The 24,210-nt window shown below is 41.1% G+C and overlaps 1 protein-coding gene across 3 annotated transcripts in view; it reads right to left on the minus strand.

Moving 5' to 3' along the window:
* Nucleotides 1–24,210, minus strand: part of mcf2l2 (MCF.2 cell line derived transforming sequence-like 2) — a 100,017-nt gene that overhangs the window by 71,215 nt on the left and 4,592 nt on the right. For 2 of the 3 annotated variants that reach the window (XM_041040194.1, XM_041040196.1), the window contains exons 1-14: nt 18,645–18,841; nt 12,173–12,256; nt 8,682–8,796; nt 7,715–7,805; nt 6,318–6,431; nt 5,889–6,005; nt 5,588–5,737; nt 4,838–4,962; nt 4,600–4,714; nt 4,014–4,133; nt 2,934–3,125; nt 1,436–1,627; nt 1,153–1,339; nt 858–961 (exon numbers count right to left, since the gene is read on the minus strand). In XM_041040194.1, the coding sequence (XP_040896128.1) occupies nt 858–961; nt 1,153–1,339; nt 1,436–1,627; nt 2,934–3,125; nt 4,014–4,133; nt 4,600–4,714; nt 4,838–4,962; nt 5,588–5,737; nt 5,889–6,005; nt 6,318–6,431; nt 7,715–7,805; nt 8,682–8,796; nt 12,173–12,256; nt 18,645–18,669 (1,731 nt within the window). In that variant the 5' untranslated portion in view covers nt 18,670–18,841. Of the gene's footprint in view, nt 1–857; nt 962–1,152; nt 1,340–1,435; nt 1,628–2,933; nt 3,126–4,013; nt 4,134–4,599; nt 4,715–4,837; nt 4,963–5,587; nt 5,738–5,888; nt 6,006–6,317; nt 6,432–7,714; nt 7,806–8,681; nt 8,797–12,172; nt 12,257–18,644; nt 18,842–24,210 lie in introns of those variants that run through there. The other variant, XM_041040195.1, reaches the window with a different exon arrangement.

The following is a 24,210-nucleotide window of genomic DNA, read 5'->3' on the forward strand; positions in this document are numbered from 1 at the left end:
TACCCATGATTCCTTCAGAATAACATTAGAACTTTCATTCCAACTAAAACATACCGGGAAAACTCGCTGAAAAGCCCCCGAACATTTAATGTACTCCAGCAGAGTCTTTCCCGTAATACTAACTTTTCATCAGCAAAGGTTTATTAAGGGAAGTGTGCATTTTTTTGTTTTGTTGCTCTGTGCAGCGGTACATTGGAATGAAATGAAACCATGACTATGTGGTTAATATTTCCACTTTAATCTGAAAGCGTTTACATCCACAGATGAACAGGATGAAGTTGTAGGTGTAGTTTCTACTTGTAACTGTACTGCCCTACGAAGGCAGAGTGCAGTAACTACAGAAGATGTGAAGTTGGGGGGGGGGTTAAAGTTTTCAACTGTAAAACAGACAGAAAAGTAGTGAACTGCCTGTTTAAACATGTATAATTCATTTTTAAAGCATGTTCAAGGAACTTGAACTAACACGGTGGAGGCTAGTTATTGGCTGACTTATTTATTTTTGTAGGTTTTTTTTTGTTTGTTTGTTTTTTTCACTTTACATTTTCCGTTTAACTGAGCCTTCTCTATCTGTTTCTTGCAGTGCTGCGGTGAAGCTACTGGGAAATGATTATGAAATAAAATAAAGTAATGTAGATTTAATTTTTCTCTGCACAGAATTCGTGTATAATGATGCTTTAGTCACTTCTGGGGCTGCTGAAACACAGGAACCCACTGGCTCAGTGCTAATAAGACACCTACAGTTTGCCGCTTTATAGATTTTTAGGCGAGATGAGAAAGACTTTAAAATCATTAAAATCACTTGTTGAAGGGGCTTTACTGATGCCGTGAGATTTCAGGGTGGGACTGGAGGAGGGTACCTTGATGCCTCCCTTGGCCCGTCGTATGTTCTTCTTCTTGTTGGGATCAGCTTCGACTGGCTGCTTGCCGCTGTTGGAGTTATCAGAAGCTCTGCGAGCCAGAGCTGAAATGAATTGAAACGACACAGTGTAAATGACTTTGATCATTTCATTCATATCACAGCTTGTGTTACATTACACGCATGAGGCCTGTGTCAGTCGTATCAATTGACAGTAAAGAGTTTAAACAGTCTGAACCTGTTACACCAGGTTCAACCTTTGCTGAATGAATTAGTTATAACAATATCCAACTCACGCTGCTGGCTCCCTGTAGTCCTGGCAGGGTTCTTCAGTGAGGGCCGTTTGGGAGAGGACTCAGGACGCGGGGCAACAGGCTGGACGGGCCTCGTCTGTTTAGCTGACAGTCTCTTCAGACTGATGTGCCGCTTCTCAAACATCTCCTGGACATCTTCCAGCCGCTTCAGTGCCTTCTGGACACTGATCTGCAGGCAGAGGGCTCGCTATCAAACCATGCCCTCATTATTTGTGTAACAGTATATTCAGTTGTCCTGTAAACTCATGTTTTTGTGCATCCATACCTTGATATCCTCAGACAGGACAACTTCATACTGGTTGTGGAGGTTCCTCAGTTCGGTCAGTTGGTTCTTTTCTGCTGACTCCAGAAAGCGTTCGATGTCGGTCAGTGCTGACTCCGCCCCTTCCTGTGACTGACACTTATCCACAGCCTGGGAGGCTAGCAGGTAGATGCCAGACTCACACCACTGGTTGACCTGTACACAGCAGAAATTCAGGTTAAACAGCAGGTTAAATCTAGGCAAGATTTCGATGTAACAGAGAGTGGGAGAATAAAGCTGCTTTTCACCACCTCCATTATTTCACCCCATTTCACATTAGAAAAGATATTCAGTCTATAGAGATTGCCTTAATAAAATATCTGGACAATAAACTCCTCAGAAGTCATTCAGCTGTGTCTAACTGCCATTTGGTTTGCCAGTGTACAAATGTAACTCCACTGTAACTCTGTAAATTATGGGCCATTTTTTTAACAAAGAGTGGGTCTCCATACTTATAAGAACATTCATTACACTCATTACAAGCAGGGGTGTTATTTTTCTAGTTCAGCTCTTCATTTCTATCAGTTATGACGAGGCTGTGTCTTTCCGGTGCGAGTGCACCCAAAATGTAGGTAACAATCCTTCATTTTACAGGATAACTGCGTTAGCAAATAGTTCTTAACATCAAGCAGAAAATAACATTAGCATGTAGTTATGTTTCTGACCACCTGATGAATCTAAATCCAATATTCTCTCTTCTATTAGCTCTGTTTTTCTGAGGGGTTGATGCATGTTGAGTGATGTTTTCTGTGGGTTGGTCACTGCGAATGACCCCTCTCACATGTTAAATATTACATTCTTTTTTGAAATATGAATTAGTGCGGCTTTAAAAAAAAACTATTAGCTCACTTTATTCAAAAGTGTAAGAGTGTTATGACATTCTGAATTAAACAGGGATCTTTCTAAGCTGGTCTGATATGCATGCACACAACATCCCAGGGTTTTGTTTTAGGAACACGGAATCACAAGTAACACAACAATATACGGTGCAGTCAACCCATGCTAACATTCACAGGTTAAACATGCACAAGAGTTCACACTTTGTCTTACACTGAGTTTTATATGAGTATATCCATTTCCAAATAATGCTCACTAGCTGGTGGTGATCACATGGCAATTAATATATCTGCTAAACTCTGACTGACATAGTGATCATTTTAACATGTTGACTGTAGCCCCAACAAAAGGAATTAAAGGTCAGAAATATAAAAACAAGGCAAGAATTTGACTGAGGGCAAATCAAGCACCATGACTTAAAAGTAAGGCTGAAAAAGGGATAATCAGAGTGAGCAGCCTTCAAGAACTTAAGACGAATTCAAGGCTGAGTCAAGGTCAGTCTTTGGATTGTTTGGACTTGTTCATCTACACATGCAGTGACAGGTGATCCTGGTGCAGGGAATCTAACTTGTGTTTCCGGGGTGTTGATGCCTGTAGATGTGTATGAGTCGGACCATGTCCTCACCTTTTCAATGCCCATGTGTATCTGCAGGGATTTGGACAAGACATCCATCTTTTTCTTGGACTCGTTGCTGAAGTCATCGCAGACCCGCCGGAGCTCTACACATTTGGGTCGAATAGAGTCCACAGCGTAGTGGTTGCTCTGGATCAGCTGGTCGCCGTGCAGGGCATGGAGCTGAGCCTTCTCTAGTGTTGGCTAGAAGAATAACAATTCAGAAGACGTTATGGCAGTTTACGTTGTGCAAACAAAATCTTCAGAGTGTTCACAGTCTTTCTGAAATACAATCTATAATAATCTGTGATTATTGCTTTCTGGTCAAGGGTCTCTATTTTAGAACCTACACAAAGTGGCCATCATGAGTTTTTATGTAATGGAGCACAGCTTGGACATTGAAGGCCTCTTTTCTTTCAGATTTCAATGTAGCAACGTCCCAGTTACAGCATGAGAGAGTCTGTCACTTCCTATGAAGCCATCAGATCAACAGTTATAAATGTTAATCATCTATTGATAAAGTGCAATAACCATTAAGGTTGCAGTTATAAACATGAACAACCAGCTGATACTGATGTTAAATATAGTAAGGTTGTTATTCATGCCAGCAGTAATGACACCTGATTACAGCAACTGCAGGTCACTGAAATTAATGTGGAATCTGTGTGCAGTGACGACAGATATGATACCCGCGTGTAGCCCACATTTGTCGGACTCCAGCTTGATGGTTGAATGATGACATGCGTCACTGCACACAGATTCACAGATTCACTTAGTTTGCAAAAGCATTTTCAAGGACTTGGTTGGATATAGGCCTATAGGTGGCTAAAGCATCTGGATCAAGAGTAGGCTTTTTAAGTAGTTTGAATATGCTTTTGCAAACTAAGTGAATCACCATGTGATTATTAGCATAGGGATGGCATGTTTGAAGATTGGAGGGTTTCGCTTATTGATGAAAGAACTAAAACCAAAGCAAGTGTGATGCTGGAGCAGCAAAAGCATCAGCCATAAGGATTGTTTACAACCTCACAGCACCAGTGTGTGTGTGTGTGTGTGTGTGTGTGTGTGTGTGTGTGTGTGTGTGTGGCTGACCTGAGCCTTCTCCTCCAGTGTTTTCAGTTCCTTCAGCAGCTGTTCAACTCTGGCCAGACAATCCCCGACGACTGATAAGCTGGTTAGACTGTCCTTCAAACTGTCTAGAGACACTTTGACCTGAAGCGACAAAGAGGGGACAGAGACAGACTCAGAAAAAAAAGAGAAAATCCTTATACTGTCTAATTTGACTCAGTGTGACTTCTTTCCACAAATACTGTATTAACGAAATAAGAGATCATGTTAAGGCAGAGCCACTTTTTTCACTTCAAACTCTTGAAATGATACAGAGAGATGTTTGTTTCTTCATGTTCAGTGTTGTATGTGAAATATGGAGGTTATATATTCACTGAAACACACCGCAACATGACACCAAACACAGAACACAGAAGTAAATTTAGAGCATGAAGTGTCAGACAGGACATAAAGCAGAGTCACTGTATTTACAACTTCCAAACTGATTCCTTGTGAAGTATGTTTTTGAAAGTATGATTTTATCTCTGGAGTCTTTTGAAGCTGTGTGGAGAGGAGACACGTGATGTCCAAAGGTTGCAGGCCAGAGAGACAGACTGGTCCACAGACATACCTCTCTGAAGTCCTGTTCAAAGTGGCGTAGCTGCAGGCACTGCTCCAGTTTCAGATGGTGCTTACACCAGAACTGTTCAAAGGCATTCTCTGTCTCATCCAGCTGAGCTAGGAGCCTGAAACACACAATAGGAACTCCATTACACACACACTGAGAGTTTCTATAGGACTGCATGGACATACTATAGGCAGAGACACATTAAATAATAACATATAAGAAAAGCTTTGGCGACTGTCACCTTTCCACAGTAGTTTGGTTCTCCATCTCATCTGGGTTGAGTTTGTGATTCTCTGACTTTGCTGCCTGCTCCTTGATACAACCTAACAAGGTGGTGCCCTGCTTCAAAGCTATCTTCAGTTCATCCTGGTACAGAGACACAGAGGCATTAGAAATAACATTAATATCATCTGTGTGTGTGTGTGTGTGTGTGTGTGTGTGTGTGTGTGTGTGTGTGTGTGTACATTTATACCTGGTATATGTTAATTAGGCAGGTGGACACAGCAGGCTTGTAAACAGGGGGAGTGATGCAAGGTGTTCTCCGGGGCGATGCTACAACCTTCTAGGTGAGAGTGTCACCTATGCACTACTTTTCTGCAGGCTTACTAATAAGTTTAAGGTTGCTTATGTTATACACATACAGGCTCAAACACTGAAGATGTGACAGGATGTGGACTTTTTGTTATTTCGAATTTTGGTATTCTGAAGTGTCAGCACTGAGGGACTCCTCACTGAGGAAACCTCGTAAACTCTGGCTGGCAAATTTGCCCCACTGATCAAAAGCAAACTATTTTGCCTGTGCTCACCCTAGAGGGAATGAGAGAGAGTCCTAAATATGAGGAAGCTGTATTATTAGCTGTGTGACACCATCAAACCCTGCTTTGCCAAAAGAGAGGCAATGAGAGAAGCTTTCCTCTTCCTATCTAATTTGCAAACTATTCATGGACTGTGTGTGGCAGTATGAGCTGGTGCATTAAATGTGCCAAATCACCTTGAGGTTGTTGTGTTTGTCCGTGTGTGCTGTCAGCAGGTCTTTGGTGCACTGGACGTCATTGGGCAGCTCCGTCTCTGCCAGGTCTGTTCCAAACTTCTGTAACATCTGGGCTGTGGTTTTCACAGTCATGGCAAAGTTCTCTATGGCCTAGGAAAAAAGACCCACACATGACTCTGAGGCGTTCTGGAATGTAACTGACCAAAGTCAAGTCTGTCACGTCTCCACAACTATCACAAATTCCCATATCATCTGTGTAACAGTTTAGGTTTACAGTGTTCAGTACTGTATGGTTACTCACAGTTCGGTGGTGTATCCACTGACTGTGACAGTACTCCAGGCTTCCTCCTAGCTCCCGGGTCAGCTGACCTTTATCCACATAGCCATGTAGGTCCGATAGGGAGTTCAGCATCACAATCTGCAAACACATTCAGTACAATACAGTACCATCATCATCATGACCTACATTCTCCCTTAAATCTTTCTCTTGTGAGTCCCCAACTTTAAAATGGTGAAATACTAAATCCATTGGGTACGGATTTAAATTCAATACATTTGAGTTATGTTATATTTTTATATTCTGTTTCATTGATTGTGAGTTTTCAGCATAGGTAAAGGTTGTGTATCATTATCTGAATGTTTGCTGAGGAGCATTACCGGTTTGATCCTTGACACAAGCAGTGCCAAATCCAGCTGAGTTTGGTGGTAATTGAAACTTGATTGTCTGTACCTTCATTTTAAAATCATCCTTGTGCAGCTTGATCCCGATGTCTGCTATAGCCCTTTGGAAGAACCTGGACGGCCTCAGCACCAACACCAGCTGCAGGTTTCCAGGAAACGCCCCCTAGATAACACAACAACAACATATGCACATGTCTAAGCCATTCACTCATTCATTCAGTCATTTTCCTTAACTAGGTTACACCAGTCAGAAGGTAAATCCTGGGACCACAATGACCGTAGCATACATGGGAATATGCTTATCTGTGTCTTGTTGGTATAAATTTATTAAAGCAGCTTATTATAAAAAATCTGACTCAGTGACGGGTCAGTGGAGTTCAGCTTAGCTCCACGTGTCTGTGAGTCAGTTCACACTCCTGACTCAGAAGTCATAAACAGCCCAAGCCAAAAATCATACTGTTTGTCTATTCTCATTAAAAAGCACATGAAGTGGGAGTCAGTGAACTAACTGCTCATGGTAAACTTGTATTTTAGAAATGGAAATGCATACTCATCAGCACAGTGACTCATTTTTAAAACTGTCACCCTTTTATTGGCATAGTTGTGGCATCTAAAAAGGACATGCTTATTAATAGAGATTAATATCTGGTCTTAGATATTGCAAACCAGCAAAAATACGCACAGTTAGCAAACTCAACAGATACTGCAAAGCAGCAGGATGTAGCTCAACTAAGAGGAGCATGATTTCTCCTTACTATCACTCTCTGTACACTCAGGGTTGACATAAGTTCCAAATGTCCAGCTGGGTAAAGATTTCCTCACAAACATGCAAGTACTAGTGTCAGCCTCAGAAATGTACTTTAAAAAAACAACTTCCAAATATTTCTCCACAATCTTCTAAACCTTTGGGGATTATCTTGATAACTCGTTGGTCCAGGGTCAGCAGGCACTGACCAGGGGTCATGATTCCCAGTAGGAATGTAAGAGAAGTGTACTGTTAGGAGTCATCAGATTACTGGAGAAGTAAATAATAACAAAAAATATCAGCTGGACAATAAAACAAAACGATCTAGACCACAACAGCACACAGAGTCGCTTGACCTTAATATTTGTGGTGTAACGGCAGGATCACTGTGGCTGCAGTATAGACTGACAAATCCATTCTGACTCATACAGAGCACAGTTATTTATTATAATACGAGGTGTCAGTTAAAAGTTTCCTATCCATAACCTGCTTTTAACAATCAAGTGCACATAGAAAATGCAGAAATATGGGATTTATAGCTCCAATGTGTTTAATTGTTTTCTGCAATTGTCCTTTGTTGGTAATTTTTTGGTTACACTCAAAATGGTGCTTGTTTACAGTATTCGATTTAACTATCTTTACTGATATGTACGTGTATGTAGGCATTTATGTAGCCACTTGAAAACTAGGTGGGAACTTACAGCGATCCTTGACAGAGAGGCCTTTACTGAGCTCCATTTGTCCTTCCGCCGGTCGATGATGATGATGAAGCCGATACTGGCAGCATCCAGACTGGAGAAAGGAGGTAGACGTAAACTGCACTGCTGCTTTGTGCTTGTGTGTAAGCCGTGCCAATCAAATTCCCAAAAAATTTGAGGCTTACTGCTCCTGAACACACCAGTTTCACACAATCAAAAGGATCTTGCACATTTTAAGAAATGCACCAACAGGTTCACTGCACTGTAGGAATTTTCAGAACTGGTAAACCATTGCAGTATAACAAGAGGAAGTGAAACTGTGCTCCACAGCTAAAACAGAGACAAGCCTTAAAAAATGACAAACTGTTGTATAGTCCTGTCGGTTCATCTTACTGCTGCTGACACTTTAATATAAGCTTCAATTTAAAATATACTGATTCCATGCTAACAGTGAATTAACCAGTAAGCCAGTTCACACAGTATACACTAGCTCACAGTTTTGGGAGGCTTTAGAGAAGGCTTTTCGACTGGAAGGAAGTTCAGGCAAACAATCAGACGACTTAGGACAGTATTTCCATATACACAATAGAAGGCAGAATAGCAGGATAATCTATTATGATGCTGGAGTACAATAAATCTTGATTTTATGTGGCTTCGTTCCTTCTGTTAAGCTGTAATTAGATGACTGGGAAAAAAAAAAACCATCAGTGTAAATGGAATCATCACATCCTGAGCTGGCTGCCATGTCCATCCCTCAAAGTAAAATACAATAAAATCTGTTCAGTGGGATTCTGTAATCCTGTAGAGTCTGAGAGGTTAAATGGAGGTCTTACACAAAGTCTTTCACTGATGCCCAATAAGCAGAGTGGGGCTTTCCTTTGGCTAACAGGTGACATGAAGAGCAAGAGTCTGATTCTGTGAGGATAACCACAGTGAAAATAAAGTTTTCTGTGTATGAGAGTGTGTGTACCTGGGAATGCTGGTCAGGTAAGTGACTACATTGAGGAAGTCGTCGTCTGGCACTTCGCTGAAGCCTGAGTACTCTGGGAAGGTGATGATGGGGGCGCCATCTTTCCCTCGGCCTCCTGCAACATAAAACCACCACACGCAACATTTACTATCCATATAATACACATATTCATACACATACAGTACCAGTCAAAAGTTTGGACACACCTTCTTATTCAGTGGTGGCTACTTCGAAGAATCTAAAATATTAAAAAAAAATTCTGGTTGGTTTAACACTCTTTTTTTTTTAACTACATAATTCCATATGTGTTCCCTCATACGAGGAGGTGTGTCCAAACTTTTGACTGGTACTGTATATTCTGTATCAGATTGTTCCAGTTCTTCACTGAAGCTATATGATGTTATACTCTGTTATATACTGTCATAATATACACATTTCCTGCTAATTCAGCTTGACTGTAATTATTGTATTGTGTGGAACAGTGGGCTCTGCGCTTGATTTTAGTAAAAGCATGAGTTTATACTGACTGTCTTGTCAGTGGGACAGTGGGGTTGAGGAGGATGAACGAGGTTCCTGGAATTCGGAGTTTACCAGGAACTTAAATTTGAACTTTAATTATTTTACAATGCCTTTTAATACCAGTTGTAGAGAAAATAAAATGTTCATCTCTTAAAAAAAAAAAAAAAAAACAGCATTTAAAGCCAGGAGGAAGACACAGAGGTTAAATAACTTAGTCATGGAAAATCTTGGAAAACATTTTTTTTTTGTCACCAATGTTCCCATCTAAGACTTCTTCCACAAAAAGTCACAAGATGGCGACCTTGAGCTAAAAATTCTCTGACAACTCAAATATCACAGTATCTGAGACGTGAAGCACAGAAGTGTATCTAAGTTTGACATAAAACATAAAAATAGTCCTCCTTTTTTGGTCTCTCTCTCTCTCTCTCTCTCTCTCTCTCTCTCTCTCTCTCTCTCTCTCTCTCTCTCTCTCTCTCTCTCTCTCTCTCCCTCTCTCACACACAAACACACACACATTTCACACTTCTATTTTCTCTGCTCTGTCACCTACAGTCTCACCAGTCAACTTTCAAACACACACATCCAATTAACCTGCCGAAGGTGAGAAGTCTGTACCTGTCATGCTGCAGTGAGTCATGTGCTCTCACATGTGTCGTATAGGCGCGGGATAGGCTTGGTAGGAAAGTGTTGCATAGTGTGTCACATCGACCTGGTCCCAGCAGTAATACAGTGAATCCACTGTTCATCCTGCCATGACTAATATTTGAACACCAGCTTTTATTGATTTATGATCACAGTCAGACATAATAATTATGATGTCAGAACATTTATATGGCTAAATATTACTTGTGTCCTGGCTGATCGGTGTCTGCTTGCTTAACCTGTGCACAGTTGCAGATTGCAATGCAGGTGGTGACAACGGCAACCACTGAACCACCGTGCTGCTCTTCACCGTATGAGTACTACAATAGAAAATGCCTGCTGATGATTCACTTCATGCTTTCAGTTGTTTGCTCAGACATTAGCCATATCAGACACAGAAAACAGCCACAAATCCATTAAAGTGAGATCACGTTGCCTGGTGTACTGGTTAGCAAGAGGAGAATTCACTTTACCACTGAAAGTGAAGAGCGATTTGAGCTCACATGTGAGAAAGTTGCATATGAAGAAAAAGACCAAAGCATCAAGCCAGAGGATCATACCACACCAGTCCACATCCTACTGAGAAGGCACACACACTCACAATAGACACACACATGTGGTGAAAGCCATAAAACAGGCATGTGTTAAACTTATGTAACTCTAGAGGCGAGTAATGCTGAGAAAGGGATTTCTGGAAACAGTTGTTATTATGGCTGTTGTGAGAGGACTGAGAGAGGGAATGAGAAGCATCCCTGGAAAAACCACACGGGCTGCTGTGCCACCGGTAACGACACATCTGGAAAGTCTGAGGGCACCCCGCATGAATGCTGGGAGGTGGCAAAACAATGTTTCTGTCTAAACTTTTATAAACAAAACGATGTGACTTTCCACGAGCTGGATTCCACTGAAGAAACAGGCTTCCCAATGTAAGAATGTTTATTTTGCTCTAAAGACTTTAAGCATAATAATACTTTAAAGACCATTTAAAGTATTATTTTATATTTTATCAAAAACAAACCTATGTATCTATCTTAACTAGTAGCCATGTTGTGTCAGAAGGTCTTAACTCAACTGTTAGCCATTCATTAATCCAATAATCCCATGTTGACAATAATAATCCATTCAACAAATGCTTTTACACTCTAATGTAATGCATTGAATAGTGTATACAGTACAGAGAGTTCATCAACTTTGACTAGCAAAACACTTGATATGACATTAAACATAAGAAATGGACACAGGCTGTGTAGAACCTAGTGTGGTTCACATCAGCCTGTGAGCAGCCAAGCAAGGGTGCATGTGTGGTTTCAGAGGTGGGACCATGCTATTTCCTGCATTTATGGACTTTTAAATTCTATGTAGCAAAAAGTAGAACATGATAAAAACTGGTCACTGTGCTTTCTATAATAATGGTACAATAAAACAAACAGAAGTGGTTTGTAAATGTCTGTCTTGTTAATGCACCAACTTTGCTTAAAGTAACCTGAAAGTTTTTATGGAGCGAAGGGGACAAACACACAGCACAGACTGGGAAAGAATTAAGTTATTGGCACTTTACTGTCAAAAATAGGGAAGAGTGGTGTAACATACAGCATGAGATTGAGTAGAGTAGGGTCTTATTAGTCTACAATACGGTACGGGGAACATCCTAGTGCAACTGTGATGATGAATAACATGATGGAGAAACTACTGTAAAATGGAGTGACTTCTATATAGCAGGGAAAGCATGGGGTGTGTGGTAACTTCCAGAATAAACTAGGTTCAGTGGACTGCAGATTAGATGTGGACAGTGTGTGTTTTAAGGGTGAACACAGTCGTATAATGTCCTCTGTCGTCTCTGGAGGAGCTTTGTTGAGAAAAAAACCCAGATGATGTCCTCAGGGTTATCTTTCCTTGGGTGCTAAGGGTTGCATTTCACTTATTTCCACAAAAAAGTGAAAAAAATAATCAGTTTAAAGTAATTTTCACATGGATTTTATAGCCGCATTCACATTAATGTGGTTTTAAGGACAGGTCACCGTATGCTTAAGTGAAGAAAAAAAAGGAGCGAAAACACAAACAGGCTGCAGATCAGCACACAGACATTTCCTCCAGGTTTGATGTACCACACAGTAGAGTGCTCTTAAATTTTTGGAACTTGATGTGATCTCTTTTATTTTGCCAGTTTGCATGTAACATCTTGTTTTGTAATAATAACTTGCTATTATGATAGAAGTTTGATTATTAATGTCTCCCAGCCTCTCACTTAAATACACAGAGTCAAAGCCTCTAGGTTGGACACTCGCTGTGTGGATGTGCGGACGGCGGGACAGTGGAGTCTTGTTACATACCTGAGAGCAAGGCAAACTGGCGATGAAGCTGCTCTATGATGTCTACAGCCAGGAGAGGCCTGATCTCCTGCTGCATGATCTCATCTGTAAGGAGACACACAGTAAAACATCCATGAATTCCAGACAGTCAGCAAAGGCAAACGCACACACACACACACACACACACACACACACACACACACACACACACACACACACACACACACACACACACACACACACACACACACACACACACACACACAGTGAGAGTTATCCTTCCAAAGAATGCTGAAGAATCTACTTTAAAATGAAGCAATATGATAAGATACAGGTCAGACACATACAGTATGACACATAATGTATAACTGAGCCATAAATAAATTCAAAGATTAGAAATAACAGTCAGGGAGAAAGGAAACCTACAGACTAGTGCTTTAGGTCAATCATACGCTCGGTTATTTGACTGTAGCCAGTCTGATCAGAGATCAAAGAATTCATCCAGTACAGACGGCAACAGCATTTCTTCTCATGTCATCTGTTTAAGATTCTCCACAACTAAAACCAGCTCTAACTCAGTGCCTCACATTATCTCAAATTCAGTAAAAAAGGAAAACAGCTGTACTGTAAAATAGCTGTTTCATAGTGTTAAAAACACACCACAGTACTAAAGTATTGGACAGACTGAACATAGAAAATATGTAGCATCAATTAGAGCCTTACAGGGATCCTCTGGGGGTCATGATTACTCATACCAGAGCTGTAAGATGTAAGTTTAGAAAATTGCTGAGCTTTAGAGTCAATTTAAGAGCTGTTTCCACCTCATTTAGAAAATATTCTTTAGTCATATCCTGTCATCACATAGCCTATTCTGTGACTAGCTCTTTCTGACTCGCTTTGATATGAGATATATAGGGAAAACCAGAACAAAGCATTCTCAGAAATGTCTTTAAGAGTATGCATATGTCTCCATGAACTAGATCCTTCCCTGCTCTGGTGTAATGATTATTATGGTTCCCCTGCAGCCTGAAGCTCTAAGTGCAATGTATGGTGAACAAACCTTTCTCTGTCACAGAGAATAAAGACATGCACTAACACTGAGTGTACTGTATTACTCTGAAACATGCTGGGTTGCGCGTTGGTGGGGCGAGGGACAGGGCAAAGGAGAGCACAATGGCTGGTAGTGAGTCTGGTCTTTAACTGAGCCAATATCAATGCACCTCTGTTCTTAGTATGTGAGTCTGCTGACTTACCAAGGATAATAAAAAAAAAATGCTTCCATTACAGATTGTTCCACTCACTCAAATGATTGGTAATTTTGCTGATTCATTCACTGAAGATCACACACACCAATACACACTCTACTCAAAACTGTCCTTTAAGTATCCAGTGTTTACCATAATGAACCACACAAGTTTTACCAGCATGTGCTTCACCTTGAAAACAGCTGTACAGCCAAAAAATCTTAACTCCTAGCTTTTGTCCAGAACCTTAAACTGCTTACTCACTTGTAAATGGTAAATGCACATTCTATATATTGAAATTCATGTTTAAAGATGTAGCAAACTGGGAAAAACATGCAAAAAACAATGTGTACAAAAAGAGGGATATGGAAGAGGATTTAGGGAATGTTCTGGAGCTGTCCATGAATATATGGAACAGCAGGATTATGCAACCGGAGCCCTGCACTTCAGCAGGGAGGATGTTCTGTATTGTTGGAACATCAAAGTAGAGAGGAGAGGTGGAGGCAGACGTGATGTATGACCACTTCAAGTCTAGACAGAAACACTCTGTTTTTAGAAACTGACGGAGGACTGAAGAGACAGAGGGTAAGTGCAGGAAGCACATGTATAAGCACATGTCAGGTGGCGTTACACAGGTTAAACACGTTAAGGGGACCAGTGGAATTCTTGATTTTGGAGATTAAGATTACAGACAAGAACTGAGGGAGTTAGCTGTCATTAGTGTCTATGTTGGGCAGCTAGTCCTGTTCTGTCTAACCAAAATTATGGTTCCGTGAGGAAAGCTGCCTCAGACATTCCTCAGTTTGACAAAGGCAGTTCCTGCTCAGTAGCAAGTAGGAGAACGCTCAGAGATGAATGAGGAAAAATAAGGTGTAGGTGCTAAAACTGAATGTAAGATACTGTAGGTTTTCATACTGGCAATGAACAGCCCAATATTCACTGGGAGTTACATTCATACTGGATGAGTCTGCAGTGCACAGTTTGCATCCAGTATTCAACAGACAGCTAGAGATCTTACAAAAACAGGGAACACAGACTTGAACTTGTCCATGATGTGGCAGCACCAGGAAGTTCAAGTGTTGTGTTGCCTCAGTTCACCAACTTCCAGACCTGTAAATATATCAAACTTTTCAAATGTCTTGAGCCATCAAGTATTAAAGTGTAGCACTCTCAGATTACTAACTCATGCTCTAGTTCTAATTCATGCTCTCAAATGAGTAATTTGTGTTCTTGGTGTAATAACTTGTGTGCATAGATTACTTAACCCTAACCCTCTTGCTCTGGATTTCATTATTTGATCACAGATTGTTTTTGCTGTGAGACACCTGCTTTCAGGCTCTGTCTCTCTCTCTCCAAGACAAAAGGCACAAAGTCACTCCTTAATGAAAAATATAGCTGTAGTAGCTCTGTGGGTTAGGTGTCTCCACAGGACAACGTCTGATTGTCAGGCTTTTTTTTTTTTTTTTCCCCACATTCCAGCTCCGAGACATGAGCCGTGGTTTGTGTGGCTTCAGCTGGTGGAAGCTCACACGCACACCAGCCTCTCCAAAATCACTCAGTACCTTTCTTTCATGTACTGTGAGTTTAGCCTCTTTCAATTTGCTCTTCAAGTTTATATGTCACTGAATATTCTTTTTATTTATACTAAATAACTGTGGGCATTACACAGCAGCAAGCGTTTCCAATTTCTATCACGTGACAGTGGAGCATAACTGTATTAACTGCATAAAATTACACTGTGGACTTTCAACCTGTTCTTATTCCCGGGTCATCAAATTGTCCATTGATATTTTGTCAAACCTGCTGGTATAGATACACGAAAGGTACCCCTGGCTGTTTGTCTACTGACACACAGGGTTTTCCATTGACTCCACAGTTACTGTGTTTACATGGTTTAAATCTGACCTCACTATAAATGTACTGAACCTGTGAGACTCAGATTTGAACGTATTATTTCTGGTCTCCAAACTCAATTTGTTTTCATAACGCCACTTCATGTAAGGGCAGCCATGATGCTGTGAAGACCAATGTGTGCTGTGTTCATAAGTTAGTTAAAACTGTTGTATTACACTGTTAATTGTAGACTGGCTTTTAGACCAAATGATGACTGTTCTGACTGTGGATAATTACTGTGAATATATTATATTATGTGTATTGTGTTGTAATAAACATCCCAGCATCACTGGTTAAAAGATGCTTTACAGAAAAACACATTTTGTTATTTATAAGCTGCTTCTCCTACTTGCACCACACTAATATCAGTACATTATCAATGGCAAATAGAAACCCTTTAAATCAGTTCTATAGCAAACAGTAACTACTCATTTTTCAATGACAGCATGGACTTTAAAGTCTCAATTTCACTTGTTTTAGTCAAGAAGAAGAAACGTGTAGATGCCAACAAGGCTCAGCAGCTCAACAGCTCAATCCACTTCCCATGGTTTTGGTCCTCTGAACTCATGAACACATCGTGTGTCCCAGAGACAGCCAAACTCATGGGCATACAGTCTCTTGGTCGACACAGTTACAGAAAGCTGCTGTGTGTTTATCCCTGACACATGGCAGCAGAGCCATGGACGGGTGGTGGATGGTGGACGTGACCATGGCTGAGACAGGTGAGGTATAGAGTTGCTTTTATGCGATGGTGCAAAAAAGCAGACCCGGAAAATGGTTTAAACACTGAGGCAGCCGGCAGTGGACTGTGGCTAACACGCCTTAGATGAATAATAAAGTTTTTAAAAAATGTAAATGTCTGGCTGAAAAGATCTGAGAAAAGATCAAAAATCAAAATCCAGAAAAATCCAATTACTTCAAATTGTTGCATGTCTAGCAGCAGGAACTTCAGACAACAGAGCAGCAGAGTGGGTTCAGGACCACAGCTCCCAGTGAGTCCAGCTCAAACACCAGTCGGGTTTTACAGCTGGAACAGGTGAAAGACAGCAGGATGCTAGTCTATTTAGCGGGAAGATGTTGTATAGCTCCATTTTCTGCTTTGGTTTCATGAGAAATTCTAACACAATGAGAGTATGTGTGATCAGCTCAGATTGGAAGAAAAGCAAATTAATACAACAAACAGCAGTAAATACTCACTATACTACCTATTAATATAGTTAAACAGCATAGTTTCTGTTGATACTTGTTAGTATGGTCAGTTTCCAGGCTGTAGCTACTTTGCTGTTCTTGTGTTTCTGATCCAGTTTTTCTTCACAAACTACAGTAAATCATAAAATCATCACAGACTCAGTCTTGTGTAAATAAGAATTAGACTACAACATTACACAGTGACATCAACATAATTCATATAGAGGGGTGTTGTTCTACAAGTCGCCAGTTTATTTAACCTCTGTTTCCTACATGATTCTTGTAAAGTGTGACAGGGGCTGTATGTGATGGTGTGTCTCCAGACGGGTTTTGGTGGGACAGTCTGAGTCAAAAGTCCCAGGCCAATTTTTTTATTCCCACTCCGCCCCTGTCTGTGTGTGCACCCCTGACAACTACAGCAACACACAAAGTCTGACTTTTACACTCTGTAATATTTACGGCCCGATCTCAGAGCTGGAATGTGGAAAAAAAGAAGAAGAAAAAAAAAAGCCTGACATCGTCCTGTGTGTGTGGAGACAGGCTAACACCAGGACTAAAATACAGCAGTGCATCATTTTTTCCCTTGATCCTGACCAAAAGAACCAAACTACAGGCATGAAGGAGATGGTGCAACAACACAATACAACACAGCACATGAGCCAAAGAAGCAGGAGAAGCACTGAAACATCAGCTCTGCAGCAGGTGGATCACATAAAGCAGCTCAAAGAATCTGGTGACAGACTGACTGAGCTGTAACACACATGGCTGAATCTCTGCCAAGCTGTCAGGTGTCTAAACTCCATGGCAACCAACTGATGGTGCCAACACTACCTCACCACCTGTCTACACACACACATACACACAAATACCAACACACACACACACCTTGGTTAACACCTACCTTCATCCATCTGGTCTAAATTTAAAAGGATTAAGCAGCATGCTCTCTCACACTGTCTCTGGTATTCACAGACTGACTGAGCTCAGCATTTGGGCATTAACCTAATCAGAAACACAGCGTGGTTCATGGCAAAGACTAAAATCATCTGAGCTTAAATATAGTAACACAATGACAATGTCTCATTGGAGCTCTGTTGCTCGTAATCCATGTTAGTGATCATATCACAGACCCACACACAGTTACAGAGGGAGCAGGCCTTTGAGCACTGAGTAGAAAAGCAATTATCTGACAACCACAATCAGTCAGGATGTACATTCAGCATTTATGTTGAATTCAAATGTTCAGATCTTCAAGTCCAAAGTTGATTTTGTATTCTCTAAGACGTTTGTCATCTCCCAGATTCTTGTGGCCTGTTAATGTCACACCTAACTGACTGAAAACAAACTATTAACACGGCTTTATATTGTAGTTAGTAATAAAATGTCCCTGATATCATTCTGTATGACATTCTCCGAATTAAATATCATATTTACATATAGGAGATATTTTATGTTGTGTTTTTTGCACATTTGACTGATTGACTGATTGCTTGTACAGTCTTCACAGTGACACGATGAGCTCAGCACACAGCAAATTAAAAAACACATGCTATCCCTCTATCTCCTACACATCTGCACTGAACATCACAACCACACACACCCATACCTCTTAGGGGATATAGGTAATACAGGTGTATATAGATAAGTATTAAGTATATACTTTATATGACTGAAACACAAAGGCCTTATCATGCCTTGAGAAAACCCTTTAAAGAGTCTTTGAATTTAAATGAACCAACCGAAGAAAGATCCACAAGCATCTCTTTCTACCTTGGGAGCAACCTAACAATAATCATGTGCAGACTAAACTAGAATTCTGTCATCAGCCTTTTAAAGTAAAAGGAATTCATTTACAAACTCAATCACTTAACCAGCAGACTATAATGGAAAAGACTGGTGAAATGGAAAAATGACGACACCAAGCAGACAGAGAGAAGCGTGGCTGGCAACAGATGAGTGTGTGTGTGTTCCTGACCGACAGTCTGCCGTCTGAACGCAGCTCGCAGCTCACAGAACAAGGCAGGGTGTGTGTGTATCATAAAACACATGAATGTTTACACTCTAAATCTACAGCTATACACAGCTTTTCAACTGTAAATGTATGAAGCAACAAACTGAGACCAAACTTCTGAAGTTTCAGTCTGTGTGTGTGTGTGCGTGAACATTACCTATAACGTGTCTGACACTCTTCATCTTAACACCTTCCTGGCTTGAACAAATACACCGGCGTAAATGTAAATCCCTCCAAAAAAAGCAGTAATCCCATTAAATGTCAGTAATCTCATGGTATCTGAATCCAGTGAAGACAACACAGCAACATCAGTCCATCAGCAACAGCTGCTTCTTCATCACTATCACCGGCTCCTGACATCCAAACCAACAAGCTTGTTGTTGTTGTTGTTTTTGTTTGTGCTCTCCCTTTTACTTCTCCAGCTTCACACACACAAGAACACACAAACAGCTGGAGCACAGCCCTGAACTGTGTGTGTGTGTGTGTTATGGTTGTTACATGCATCTGTGGTCACTTTTTCCAGCTACAGCTGTCGTGAAACAGCTTTTCTCTGAGCAGTGAACAGCCAATCAGAGCAGAGAGGGCAGGGTGTGCATGCATGTGAAAGAGAAAAAGACAAGAGGGGGAGGGGGAAGGAGAGAGAGAGAAAACTACAGAATGGTGCTGATCTGCAGTGAGTGAGCAAGTGAGTGAGTATGTGTGGGGGCGCGTGCGCGCCCATAGCGTCACAGTACCTGTGTGATGTTATGTTTATGTGTCTGCAGTGTTTTTATGAGGTCCATGCTGTCTGCCAAATGTGAACAGCCTGTGGAACCTTTACAGACCAGATGACGGACTGAAGTGCATCTCCACTGGGTAACTTAACACTAAATCCACTTATTTAGGTCTCTAAGCTAACATTAAGCTAAGAGTTAAAATGCCTCTGAATGTGATGTTACTGGCCAGTACAGACATTAAAACCTCAGTCAAATATGTAATTATGGCTGTATGAATTAAAACTGCAAGATGTTTCTGTTTTGTTTGCTGTCTACAAGGAAATGAAGGAACACTGGAGAATCGATCAGACGGAGCTGTGAAGTGGATCTTCAGTGGTTGCAGGGTCTCTGAGGTGGGACTGCAGTAGGTGTGAGCCAGGGCGTATTCACCTGCCACCTGGTGTCTGAACTGTGTACAGAGCAGATGTTGAGTTCTTTAGCTTGAACAGGTTTAAGACCAAGTCCAAGGTCTTTGCCCTTATAGAAGATCTTAAATACATCTTTGATATCTTTACTCAGCCATACAGGCTGTTGGGACTGACCCTGAATATCAGGAAGACACAAGCTCTCCATTAGCTGCCATTGTTTCCTCATCAGTAATACACATCAACAACATGAGTGTGGAAAATGTGGACCATTTTCCCTGCTTTGGCAGCCTCCTTTCCTCCAGAGCTGACAACAGCAAAAAGCATACATCAGGACTGTTTGAGAACCCAGACACACAGGTGAGAACTCTGCAGAGACATGGACCACCTACTCAAGACTGAGCATCAGTTAGGAAGACAAATGCACAAACATCATTGTGTTGACTGCACCAATGACACTGTCACCACCACCTCAGATGGACTGAACTCACGCCTTCCTAAACACATCCTCTAAACGAGCAGGCACCTGAAGGCCCGAAGAAAAGTTCCACATTGACTTCACAAACTGGGAGGGTATGACTCAAACTTAAATATTACTCTATCTGTAACAGTAAATAAGAAAGTAATAATCCACTGACAAGAGTCATTCTGTAGTTTACTGTAGTTTAGTATGTTTATTTTTGATACTTGAAGTATATTCTACTGTAACTACGTCTGTATTTTGACATTTCTGAACATACAACTTTTACCTCTATTGTAAGACAGGGCATCCTATATTTTTCTGTAATCACTTTTCAGATATACACACTTGTCCAAAGCAGGGTTAATGGTTAATGATATTTATAACACATTAATCTACCAATTACTTCATTGAATTGTTTAAAAGGATAAGGCTAGCATTACTTTATTTATTTATTTATGTCAATAAATCCCAAGAAAAGATCAAAACCCAACAATGTAAAATATGAAATATCAGCAGAGTTATCCATGAAGTAATGTTTACAGTAATTTAAAGTAATGCCCTGTTTTTTATGAATAACCATATACACAGGCCCTGCAAACCTGAGCTGATTATGCAAGTATACACAGGTATAAAACAGTTGTTTTATACCTATAAAATACCTATTTGCACATTTGTGTGTTTGTGCTTGTGTGTATGTGAACTTATTTGTCACACAAATACTGAAGGTTCCTTACACCACCACCACTCTTCTACTGTTGTCATATCTTTTAATAGAACAGTACACACTGATAGATTTATATGTAAACACACACCCATGCACGCACACACACACACACACACAATGACCTCTAGGGCACAGACACAAACATGGAAACACATGGACTGTAGATACTGACATACACATACAGTAGGCACATACAAAACTGTACACACGCACGCACACACACACATGTGGACACAGGCACACACATTGTTTTCAACACAATGCTTATCGAGTCATCAGATGTGTTTTGGGAACCACTTCCTGCAAGAGCCTGAACACTACTGTATTCCCAGAGAAGTAATGTGTGTGTGTTTATGACTTTCTCGCACTATCCAAAAGCAAAGGAAGTGCAGAGAATACCTGTGGTCACATAATGAGACCAGATTCTTTCATCTACTAACACACACTATCATTTTAATAAAACCACATCAAGCTCTGTGATTCTCACAGGTCGATACTTGTTTGTCCACAACTATGTGTTAAAAATTCGGTTTCTAATTTTCTCCGCAAACTGTGTTTTGGAGGAAATGTGACTTCTTATCTTTTATAACTGCATGTTTACTGGCAACATGTTCTGTCTCCCATCCAGGTTCTGTGCCATTATAATTCTACACAGGAGCTGTAGTAAGGGGATCAGAGTGGATGGCTGAATGTACAGAGTGTAGGGTTTGGACAGGCTGGGGTTCAAATCTTGCATCCTACACAGGTTTAGGCAACCTGGTTAAAGTTAGGAAAACATGGTGGTTTGGGTTAAATGTTATGAAAGTCAGCATTAAGGTTTTTTAATACTTAACAAAGATGACAATATTTCTCTAACCTTAACCAAGTTCTTCAAGTTAGTTAAATAAAACAATAAAAAAAAAACATTTATTGTTGCCAGGAGAAGGTACAAAACATTGAGATCTTAAGACCCAGTACAACCACACTAACTGATGAGACACATGGTTGCACACGAACACACCATTACACTCTTTTAATCCAAATTACAAATGACAAAAAATTATTTAATTTCCTTGTACTTCAATCTCTCTCTTATAAACAAAATAATAAATTAAAGTTTATATTATTAATATGACCAATTTGTCAATATCTAATTCTTAAGAATGATGAGCAGTTGTGTTTCCTTCCCTCTGCTCTGTCACACCATGCAATCTGTGCAGGAACAGTTCTGGTTTTATTTTATTTTATTTAAAGTTCAAAATTTGGGTACATTGTTAAGGTGTTTTCACAGTAAGCCCTTCTCTCTAAGAACGATTTTAAGTCCAAGAGATACAAAAGGCCCTTGTCTTTCTTCTCAGCAGACCTACAGTCTCCTGTTAGAGTCAACATGTGACCAGTGCACCCTGAGCCTGCAGGACCTGAACATCCCATGACCTGCAAGGGCAGGAACAACAGCAGGCCAGACTGCAGAGACTGCACTCTCACAGCAGGTAAACACACACTCACATATATACAGACACGCACACAGACATGCACACATCTGTAAATGTGCACAATTGTACATAAAACATTAAACTAAACACACATACATACATTAACTAATCCTCATAAGTCTGCAGAGGTCATTAAGCAAATATCAAGTGTGAAATGTGTATTTTAGTCAGCATTTGAAATGATGTGGCAAGAATGATTTTTGAAAATGTTCATTTTGTTTATTTACTTAAGACCCCAACTCCTACTAATTGCCCCTGTACCCCGTACTCCCACAGTGCTCCCCACAAGACCGATGTGGTCGTAAGCTGTTTATAAGTCCACAAAACACATGTAGACTGGATGAACAAACTCCTACAACCCTTCCAGGGACCCTGCAAGAATAAAGAGTTGTTCTCCTTTCCTGCACCCTGACACAAGCCTTCCTGGGAAGGCTGAGCAGTGTGATACCCCTCACAACTGGAACCACCACCTTGGTCTGCCAGTCCACAGGCACTGTCCTCAACCTTCATGCAGCATGGAAGAGCCGTGCCAACCGAGACTGCCAAACAATGTCCAGAGCCTTCAGAACCTCAGGGCAAGTCTCATCCACACCTAGCATCTTGCTGCTGAGGAGCTTTTTAACTCCCTCAGTTCAGGACTTCCTCAAAGTAGTTTTTCTACTGCTGGGTGATATACCCAGTCAGAGTCTGCAGTCCTCCTCCCCCACTGAACACAGCTTGGGTCAAGCTTTGGTCTGACGGTTTGCACAGAAGTGAGGCCAACTGAAAGAATTTCTCTTCCCACACCAGGGTTTTTCTGTCTGGTGACCACTGCAGCTGCAGCCCTGCATCTGCATCTGAAATCCCTGAGCCAACCCTATCCCGAAAGGGCTCCTTCTTCAGCCCGCTGGCCTCGATCACCACTGGAGTCCACCAGCAGGTTCTTAGGTTGACCACAACGCTGAACAATCGCCTCGACAATAGAGGCCCTCAACATGGCCCCACTCGGATTTCATGTTCCCAGTCTGCCCCTAGATGCATGAGAAGTTCTTCCACAGATGGGAGTTGACAGGTGTCTCAGCCAGGCGTCCTCAGTCTATCCTCACTATACATTTGGGTTCACCAGGTCTGTCCGTCAGACTCCCCTGCCATCTGATCAAACTCACCACCAGGTGGTGACGAGTTGACAGCTCTGCTCCTCTCTTAACCTCAGTGTCCAAGACATATAGCTGCAAATCTGATATGACAACAAAGTCAATCATCAGTCTTAGGCCCAGGGTGTTCTGGTACCAGGTACACATATGAACCACCCAATGCTCAAGCATCCATGATGAACACATAAGTCCAATTACATGAGACGTTTGTGTGTAGAGGTGACGTCAGTTTGGCTCCTTTCAGTAAGAAATCTGAACATGAAGGTCAGCAGTAAAAAAGGGGTTAAAGATTCAGTCAACACTCCTCTGGATTTGCTTATGTTTTAATCATTAGAACTGAAATGAATGAAATGAATAAGAGCAAGCACTGAAAAATGAAATGCATTTATCCATTTATCTTACATAAACTATCCTTCTAAATGTGACTTTGTTGTGTGAACTCCTCAGATAATCTGTTGGCCAGTTCGAGCTGTTTCTGCTATCTGACTCTCACATGTTCATAGATCTTACTGCCTGAAGGACGAGTGCAGAAAATGCTTGGCCTGCTTTACATAAAAAACATTAACCTCTGCTTCTCTCTGTGATAGCGTCAGATAGTGAGTCACTGCAGAGCTCTCTTTCTCTCTCTCTCTCTCTCTCTCTCTCTCTCTCTCTCTCTCTCTCTCTCTCTCTCTCTCTCTCTCTCCCTCCCTCTCTCTCTCTCTCTCTCTCTCTGTCTCTGTCCCTCCAGCTGAGCTTCATCCTTTGTCCTGTGCCACTGGATTTCAACTACTGTGATTCTGACTGAGGTTAAAGGCCGGTATTTTTAAAT

The sequence above is a fragment of the Toxotes jaculatrix genome, chromosome 6, assembly GCF_017976425.1.
Source record: "Toxotes jaculatrix isolate fToxJac2 chromosome 6, fToxJac2.pri, whole genome shotgun sequence".
Taxonomy (NCBI): Eukaryota; Metazoa; Chordata; class Actinopteri; family Toxotidae; genus Toxotes; species Toxotes jaculatrix.